Source organism: Eucyclogobius newberryi, unplaced genomic scaffold, assembly GCF_026437365.1.
Source record: "Eucyclogobius newberryi isolate DKJ021-1_F unplaced genomic scaffold, fEucNew1.0.hap1 SCAF_1, whole genome shotgun sequence".
Lineage (NCBI taxonomy): Eukaryota > Metazoa > Chordata > Actinopteri > Gobiiformes > Gobiidae > Eucyclogobius > Eucyclogobius newberryi.
The window spans coordinates 5,207,974-5,217,973 of NW_027315723.1; the positions used below are offsets into that span (position 1 = coordinate 5,207,974).

Below are 10,000 nucleotides of genomic sequence, written 5' to 3' on the forward strand. Positions count from 1 at the left end.
ATGTAACTGTAAAAATTATATAAAAATGCAAAAACTACAACTACTGATAAGGTCCAAACACAAAACAGCTCAAACTAAAATATATAAATGAATGAATATTTGTGGAATATTTGTAAAAACACACACAGGAAACGGAAATGACAGTCCGATGTTACTTCCAGGAGGTGGAGACGCAGCCAGAGGGAACGAGCGGAGAGGGATTTGTGAAGACGTTAGTTGTGCTGACATTTTAAGAGTTTGCAGATCAAATTTTCATGGCGTTATGTCACAAACCGGAGGTGTAAATAATGTATGTTATCATCAGTATGTGACGGAGGGAAGGAGGAGAACGTGTGTGTTTCAAAGGAGGGTTTTCAGACGTGTGCTATAAATAGAACCAAGAACAAGATCCCGTACGTGTGTGGGAACGCTTCGTGTTGTTTGTGGTTAATGTGAAACCTTTAGTTGGTTTGTAATGTTATGAATATATGTTAAAAGGAGAACAAAGCTTTATAAATTAGGTCTGAGCACTGCAATTTAAATTTTATTTATTTTATTTATTTTATTTATTTTATTTATTTTATTTATTTTATTTATTTTATTTATTTTATTTATTTTATTTATTTTATTTATTTTAATTTAAATTAATTTAGTTTCCCGGTCACGCATTTAATTAGGTTTTGTAATTTACCTTAAATATCAATTTTTTTCTCAAACCAATTTCCATTTTTTTTCCAATCAATTCCCTCTTATTTCAAACCTCTGTCGTCAAACGTAGCACGGACATTTCACTTTGCAATCACAATTAAAGGGCCACAATGCAACTGTTTTTGGGGGAAGGTCTCTGCTAATCGCTTGTCTTAAAAAAGATAACATTGCTTTGCCTGGAATGTTCCACAGTCTGACAAGTTACAGGTTAGATCTGCATAGAGGTGAGGCAATCATTCCATGTAAAGCGATAGCATCTCCATGGAAACCAAACAGGTGTCCGGGCCATCCACCAGACACGTTGTAGAGACTTCTTTAGTATGAGAAGGTGTTCTGATCCTACAGAAGCGCAGCCTTTGTTTGGACTGTAGCGCTGCACTCGAGTCGCTTAGACACTCTCGCTCCTGCACTTCAGACTGAGAGCGCCGCCGCTAACTTTGTTCCACCCACTCATGTTACTAACGGACTCATTTTCCTTTGCACTTGTGTTCACGGCTTACATTAAAGACAGCTTAAAATAATGCACAATGATACGTTTATTACTACATTTTTCAACTACACATTGAACAAAGCAATAAAGGGACTAGTACAGGACTAAATTAGTATTAAACCAGGTCTACGCTGGGCATTTGCATCAATTCTAGTAACACAGGACTAAATTAAGATAAGATAAGATAAGATATTCCTTTATTGTCCACACATGGGGAAATTTCATTGTTGCAACGCAGTAAATACAGGGGGAAAGGAACTTATAGGAAGTTTAAAAAACACTCTTAATAGAAGAACTCTCTCTTAATAGTAGAAAAACAAAACTCTTATAAACAAAAACTCCTATAGACAAAACCTCTCATTTCTTAATAAGGAATGGAGGGAAAAATAAAGATGAAATAAAATAAAAACAGCTAGCGTAAGACAAGATAATACTAATAATAATAATGGTAAAATAAACACTGTATTTTCATCAGTGATATGCACATGAATGTGACATTATTGCATGTGAGTACGACAGTAATTGCACATGAATAAACAAGGTCTAAATTGGACCAAATCTAAACTCAATAAGTGTTAAACCCAATCGAAATCAGAACAAACCAATTCCTGAAAGACTAAACAACAACAACAACAAAGCGAGGTCCAAACCAGGTCCACGTTTTAACAAGAAATGTAATAACACGCTGTCCCTGCGGTCACTGGACTCAAATTAAAACCGCTTTATTTAGTCGAGCCTTTTAATGACATTTGCTTTAGTCACTGATTTGACTGTATATTGTTGTGTATGTGTTGCTCACTGGAAGTTTTTTTGTGTTTTTATTGTTTTATTCTGTGTTTTGTGAAGCACTTTGTGACTTACTTCATGTAAAACCCACTCTCTTGTCTCTTGGACTCATATATTCTGGCACTGTCTTAGAGAACGCTTCCTACTGAATATGCAAATGAAAAGCCGTTCTCCCACTCTGCCACTCGCTCTTATGAAAACTCGTCAATATTTGAGTGAATGCAGTGTCTCCTCGTCCTGCTAATGGAGCTTTTAATTGAACGCTCTCTCTCCTCCCTCTCCTCCTCTCTCCCCTCCTCCTCTCTCTCCTCCCATCTCCTTGTGCTTTCTCTTCATCTCGTTCCACTCTTCTCTTATAATGTTAAGTACATATGGTGTTGTATTAATGGCGTGTTGTGTTGAACAGTGAAATTGACTCTAAAATCCTGTGGAGAAAACACTTAAATTGTAAGATTATAACCATGATCTTGTGCAGGATCATGACACTTTTTTTTTGCTTTTATTCTGTATAAAGCTACTGTGCAGTTGTTGAAGCCATTATGAGCGAGTGTCTTGAACCAGCAACCCTATGGTCCAACGACCTGTGACGTAGCCCCTACACTTCACCTTACACTGAAGGTCTTAGTTTAAAGTGGGTTTCTCTTTGCAACAAGCAAAGCCTATTCCGAGCTGGAGTCGCTTTGTCCTATTGTCCACTTACACCAGGCATGTCCAAACTAGGGCCCGGGGGCTTCCTGCTATGTCGGCCCAAACAACAAAAACTAGTACTTTTTACTGTGAAATTGTGAAAATTCAGGCATATTGATGTTGTACCAACCGAATATTAATGTTCCAGGTCTAATTAAAGGTGTGGACGCTCATCGCAATTACATCAAATGTAACATTTCGAATGATTCACTTTGTCATTCAACAAATTCGACATTGTCAAGTTGTTTGTGGCCCTCTGCCCCGTTTAAGTGTCCAAATGTGGCCCTTGGTGGAAAAAGTTTGGACACCCCTGACTGACATGTTTATTGACTCCCCGGTCTTCTCCGTAGATGCGCCATGCTCAGAGCTCCAGGGCATGCTCTCCGGCCTTCTCCCCGACTCCCAGATCTCGGCCTCTTCCTCCAGGGACATGGTCTGGAGCCCCAGCACCGCCCGCCTCGTGGCCAGCCGCTCCGGGTGGTTCCCTGCATCAGTACAGCCCATCGCGGGGGAGGAGTGGCTACAGGTACAGCGGGTTCAAAAAACAAATAACCAAAGTATTCCTTCCTCTGAGCACTTTCGATGAAGCCAAATCAGGATTAAACCAGTGAAATTGATATAAAACAGGACTAAAGATAGATATTCTAGATACATAGATGGATAGAACTATAGTTAATGACCACTTACGCCACAAGAGCTGCACTTCTGAATATACTCTGTACGCTCTGATTTGATTTTGAATTCTCTTTAGGTGGATCTGGGCGTACCTAAAACCGTGCGAGGCGTGATCACTCAGGGCGCCAGAGGAACAGACGCAGAGACCGGAGCGACCGGAGACAATCGAGCGTTCGTCCGGAAGTACAAAGTGGCCTACAGCGTCACCGGGAAAGACTGGAACTTTGTCATCGATATCAAGACCAGCATGCCCAAGGTAAGCTAGCAGGCTAATCGTTCAGGCGCAAAGTGCTGAAAGTAACAGCGACAGAACGTTGAGTATGAATATTCATTTGATCACTTGCATTCAGCGTAGCCTCGATTACATGACTTCTTTTCAAGTGGAATTACCTGCCATTTGAGGAAATACGTTGCACTTGAAAAGATAATTAAGAAGATTATTAATTAATTAATAACAAGAAAATTTAATGGTAAAAAATTCTTAAATGCAGGATATTTTTTTCTTGATTTTACAAATGTTTGACGAAATATTTGTCTAGTCGTTCTTAAAATACATTTACTTTTTTCAAGATTATTTAGATTCAAATGGTTGGATTTGAAAATTTGGAGAAAAAAATGAAAAAATTGTCTGTAAATACATTTTGAAACTAAATTTTGAAACAAACTCAAGGTAAATACTTTCTGACAATCCCACTACATTTCTGAACTCAATCCCTGATATATTTTTCCCTTTGTGTAGATTTTTGAGGGCAACCTGCACTACGACACGCCCGAGCTGAGACACTTTGAGGAAGTAGTGGCTCAGTACGTCAGGCTGTACCCAGAGCGGTGGTCCCCGGCTGGGATCGGGATGAGAGCCGAGGTCCTTGGGTGCGACCTTCCAGGTAAGTCCTTCTGTCATTCCTGCTGTTCAAGTGTGTGAAGAGGCCGTGAACACATGGAAACACATTTGATACGCCAAATATGCAAGGGTTGAATGAAAATGTTAGCAAATATGTTTAAATGTGCATAAAATTAATAACCTATATAGTGACAAAATATTAAAAATGGAAATGTTGGTCTTGTTTTGGTCCTGGTTTAGTCTCATCTTTCTAATATTATTGGGAACAAAAAGGTTACATATTATATTATGTACTCTACACTATTTCATGGCACTTCTTTAAATATGTTTGGCATTCAGAAACTGGAATTGCTGAAGTTTATGTAGTTTCTCATTTAAAATTCCTGTTACAGCCAAAATACGTGAGTAAATCCTACAGGAGCCGAGGAGGAACAAACTTCAAACGCATAGTATTTGTAGCCTTCAAATTCATGGTGTCCTTTTCCTTTGCTTAAGCCAGGAAATCCATAGTAAGAAGTTTTATGGTTGCACCGCTTTTACTTTAGCTCCTGAAATTAAATTTATCCACCTTGAAAAAGCAAAGATGGGGATTTTTCTCTGGCATCCTTTGAAATATTTCATTCTGCCCTCATAAATATTAAAATATCGAGAGCATGAAGCCAGAAAAAGAGAAAGGAAAGAGCGGCGCGTGGGAGCAAGTTTGGTTTCTTAAAAAATAAATAAAAACGGTGTTAGTGACAGGTCGCAGGTCGCCGGGGAAACGGGGGACATTTATGGACTGTGCAATATACGTCACGCTGTGAAACAAGGCTACTGCTTTAGAAAATACCACTTCTTAGGCAATAAATTGGTTAGTGACTGACTAAAAGACAAGCTAAAGGAAAGGAATGAGTAACAGATGTACTTTACTAATGCATGCTGGGAAATGAACTCTATAAATGCAGTGTTTGAGGCAGCGAGATTATTAAAACATCATCGAAATATATTAGCAAACCGTTAGCAATTGCAGTATAGCATTGTAGGAATCACAGCTGTATTTAGTTTACTTTACTTTACTTTATTTTACTTTACTTTACTTTACTTTATTTTACTATAATTTACTTTACTTTATTTTACTATAGTTTACTTTACTTTACTTTATTTTACTACAGTTTACTTTACTTTATTTTACAATAGTTTACGTTACTTTACTTTATTTTACTTTACTTTATTTTACTTTACTTTACTTTACTATAGTCTACTTTACTTTACTTGACTTTATTTTACTATAGTTTACTTTACTTTACTTTTTACACAATTTCAAAATTTATCCGAAAAATAACAAATCGTTCAGCTCTTTATTCACTCTTTCTTCTTGCGTACTCGTTAGCGGTTTTGGGGCGTTTGAATAATGATATGTTTTAATAATGATATGTTGGTTGCGTTTATGTCTTTCGCGGTGTGTTTTGAGCGTGTTGTAAATCTGGGCGTCCTGTTTAGTCATGAACGGCGTGGTGCGTGTGGTGCGTGTGCGGAGGGCGTGGTGCGTGTGGTGCGTGTGCGGAGGGCGTGGTGCGTGTGGTGCGTGTGCGGTGCGCGTGGTGCGTGTGGTGCGTGTGGTGCGTGTGGTGCGTGTGGTGCGTGTGGTGCGTGTGGTGCGTGTGGTGCGTGTGGTGCGTGTGGTGCGTGTGGTGCGTGTGGTGCGTGTGGTGCGTGTGGTGCGTGTGGTGCGTGTGGTGCGTGTGGTGCGTGTGCGGTGCGCGTGGTGCGTGTGGTGCGTGTGGTGCGTGTGGTGCGTGTGGTGCGTGTGGTGCGTGTGGTGCGTGTGCGGTGCGCGTGGTGCGTGTGGTGCGTGTGGTGCGTGTGGTGCGTGTGGTGCGTGTGGTGCGTGTGGTGCGTGTGGTGCGTGTGGTGCGTGTGGTGCGTGTGCGGAGGGCGTGGTGCGTGTGGTGCGTGTGGTGCGTGTGGTGCGTGTGGTGCGTGTGGTGCGTGTGGTGCGTGTGGTGCGTGTGCGGTGCGTGTGGTGCGTGTGGTGCGTGTGGTGCGTGTGGTGCGTGTGCGGAGGGCGTGGTGCGTGTGGTGCGTGTGGTGCGTGTGGTGCGTGTGGTGCGTGTGGTGCGTGTGCGGTGCGTGTGGTGCGTGTGGTGCGTGTGGTGCGTGTGGTGCGTGTGGTGCGTGTGGTGCGTGTGCGGTGCGCGTGGTGCGTGTGGTGCGTGTGGTGCGTGTGGTGCGTGTGGTGCGTGTGGTGCGTGTGGTGCGTGTGGTGCGTGTGGTGCGTGTGCGGTGCGCGTGGTGCGTGTGGTGCGTGTGGTGCGTGTGGTGCGTGTGGTGCGTGTGGTGCGTGTGGTGCGTGTGCGGTGCGCGTGGTGCGTGTGGTGCGTGTGCGGAGCCACATCTGGAGAGCAGCCGGACAGTTCAGTTTCTGTTCTGGCTACATTGCTCCTGTTTGACTGGAGGGAGGCGTTCTCTCGGACCCAGGCCTCGTCCACTCCCGCTGTTCTGAGTCTCCAGCCGTCAACTTTACACTTCTCAGATGACATAACGTGGGAAAGTCAATCGTTAAGGTCAAAACTACAACACAATTTCACCCTGGAGAGACGCAGAGACGACAAAGAAAGGACTGTTTAGCAAGCTTTATTACGTGGGTTATTTGGCGCTCAGACCCCGGCGGAAGACATTCCGATCATGGGCACTTCATGATCTGATTGTATTAGATGACTCCGCCCAGGGCCTGGAGACTGATGGTGGTAGATATGGTGAGAGGGTAGAGAGGATGAGAGGGATGAGAGGGATGCAGAGGAGGAGGAGGGGAGGTGGTGGGTCGCAGTACGGTCTGAAGCGGCCGAGCCAACTGAGTGAGGGTTAATATCGGACCGGCTGTGCGCTGATTGCCACTGGGAAGAGTGACTTGGGAATCCCCTGTCCTTAGACCCTCCTTCTATCCTTAGACCCTCCTTCTGTCCTTAGACCCTCCTTCTATCCTTAGACCCTCCTTCTGTCCTTAGACCCTCCTTCTATCCTTAGACCCTCCTTCTGTCCTTAGACCCTCCTTCTATCCTTAGACCCTCCTTCTGTCCTTAGACCCTCCTTCTATCCTTAGACCCTCCTTCTGTCCTTAGACCCTCCTTCTGTCCTTAGACCCTCCTTCTGTCCTTAGACCCTCCTTCTGCCCTTAGACCCTCCTTCTGTCCTTAGACCCTCCTTCTGTCCTTAGACCCTCCTTCTCGGCCAGGAAAAACTACAAAAACCTCCATGGGAAAAAGGAGAAACCTGGAGGAGTTCCGTGGTGAAGAAGGGATTTTAACTCTCACAGAGGGACAGGCCGGACTGGGTGATGGTTGGGCTGGGGAGCAGGTGGCCTTGACGTAGATGGTGGAGTTAGGTCTTCCAGGCTGAATTTACGCAGGCTTAATTTCTCAGTTCATGAATCCAAATGACAAAGTTCCCCCATGCGTTTGACAAAATACCTGTCATGAATGTGTTTAGTTTGTGCGTGGTACAATGTAAGATTATTTTAACATTTATCCCTTCTGGACATCTGTAGATTGCTGGCTCCCGTATTGCACTGAATATGCTTTTTTTTCTGTGTTTTCTAATGAATCACATGACATTTTAGCTGTCGTATTCTCTTTAGTAAGCTCTCTGCATGCTTTTGCCCTGTCCTGTCCCGCAATGCCCCTGCAGCAGCCTGACAGGTGCAGTGAGCTTGGAAACACAGCTCCAGATCGTGAGCTCGGCTTGGTCAGGGCCTTAGCTGGAGGATCTGACCTATTATGCATGTTTGTTGTTGTGGCCAGAGGAAAGGAAACCCACCCAAACACAGGGAGAAACATGCAAAGTCAGCACACGAAGGTCTTGAAGTGTAACTCCAAAATATATTGTATAACTTCAACATTTAGAAAAGCTGGGAACGTTCACTGTGTATGCACGTTTTTTTTACGGTGCAGTATAAACACATATAAACACCTTGAATAATTGCAAAAGAGATCATGAAATGCCACACAGGTTTTCCCAACCAAAAAAGCCCCAAACCCCGACTTTTAAGCTTCATAGTCCTGAAGTGATGCCAGTTCTTCATTTGAGAATTTTGTTCACCGACAATGGCAATAAATAAATATATATATGTATAAGCTGTCTCACTTCCTGTCTCACTTCCTGTCTCACTTCCTGTCTCACTTCCTGTCTCACTTGACTGATCCATCTTTAATCATTCAAAAGTATTTACCCAACGCCTCTTTGTAAATTCTATCTTCTTCTTTGCATTATTCAAATCAGTCACAGCTTTGTCAACACACTCTGGACCCCGGCCTCTTGACTATGCTCCTCGCTAAACACAGGGCTGTATCTCCACTCCCAGGAGGCTAATATTCAAACAAAAGCTGCTTGTCATTCCCATCACATCTGTGCCTGAGCTGGCATTAGCCCGCTCCCTCTCCCCCCCTCGCTCCATCTCGATGTGGTCGCTTATACCGCTGCCACTCGGAGATTTACGTCGAGCTTTCTACATAATTGAAGTTTTTTTTTCGGTCGCCTCGGACAGTTTGCTGCGTCAGGATGTTGGAGTGAAGGATGGTTCTAGAGGAGGGCGGGGCCGCGGACTTGTCACGATACGTCAGCCGCTCCGAATGTGAAATATCTATTATGGCTTTAGCTTCATCGCTGCTGAAAGACACGGACACGGCGCGAGTGTTGTTTTTGAGGGTCGTTTTGAGCAAAGAATAATACAAGACAAGTTCATCAAGTAGCACTGCAGCTGCCGTGTGGCTGGTGTTGTTCTTTTAAGTATATTCTGGATCATATAGGGCTGAAAAGAGGAATGCATCTCGTTTTGGAAGGCATTTTTAAAAGACTTTTAAACACGCTCTTGACCCTTTACCGTAATTTAATGTATTGTCATGTACTTAAAATTATATATGTATTGAAAACCACACGTTACGTTCCCTCGTTAGGATTTGGTGTTGCACTCCATCTACAGGCAGCAGTGGGAATTGCCTTAAGGAAGTAAAGAAAAGCTAGCTTGCCCCAGCGTGGTAATACAAGCACGCAGTTGGAATGAACGTGATTTTCAGAGTTTGGTGATGATTTATGAACTGAAAAACAGCACAGATCTGGGAAATTAGAAACAGAAGCAGAGAAGATGAAACTAATGTGAATGAAGGTAAACACAACCCCGCCGGGATGTTTTTGATGAGGGAACAATGTTAAAAAAAAACCATTAAACATTGATAGAAGCAGGACGGGAGGAGTTAGTGCCCTTCCTCTGTATAATGTCATCTCAATCTGGACACTTCCTCTCCAAAACATCTATCAAGGGATGAGACTGATCCCTCTGTGGCACAAAAAGTCCCATAGCATCGATACCTGCTTAGACCAAATCACAATTGTAAATCTTGTTGTGAGCGGGGCCCCGATCGCTCGCAGCCCTTTTAAATTCCGCCGGGGTTCCTTTGCAGTAGGTGTAGTCTTACATAATGTGGACCGAAGCAGGTGAAGACACAGGGGAGAGGGAGGGGTGGATGCTTGACATGCATAGGACGTCCCGACACTTACAGCGGGTCCTTTGGGGAGATCCAGCCCGGATAATGGATGCAGAGGGTCCCTTGGGTGCGTAGGGGCTCGCGCACACGGGCTCCGATAGGCCGCACGGATGTACCACTGTCAAGGGCATATCTTTAAACACATTACAATGCAAGTCTGGTATTCCACTTTCCAAGTAAGGAGCTGTGCTGCAGTCAAAGAAGGATGGCATGTTGCAGTGTATACGAAGTTTTAACATGCTATTAGTTCTGCTAAATAACAGATTGTTTTCTATCCACGGTCGAAAAAGAAAGATACCTAATTAGATGTTGATTAGT

General features: G+C 43.6%; 1 protein-coding gene across 2 annotated transcripts in view; it reads left to right on the plus strand.

Moving 5' to 3' along the window:
• The window catches only part of LOC140359235 (neuropilin-2-like), a 157,740-nt gene that overhangs the window by 113,288 nt on the left and 34,452 nt on the right, over positions 1-10,000 (plus strand). For both annotated transcript variants that reach the window (XM_072444207.1, XM_072444130.1), the window contains exons 9-11: positions 3,001-3,176; positions 3,402-3,581; positions 4,065-4,209. In XM_072444207.1, the coding sequence (XP_072300308.1) occupies positions 3,001-3,176; positions 3,402-3,581; positions 4,065-4,209 (501 nt within the window). The remainder of the gene's footprint in view (positions 1-3,000; positions 3,177-3,401; positions 3,582-4,064; positions 4,210-10,000) is intronic.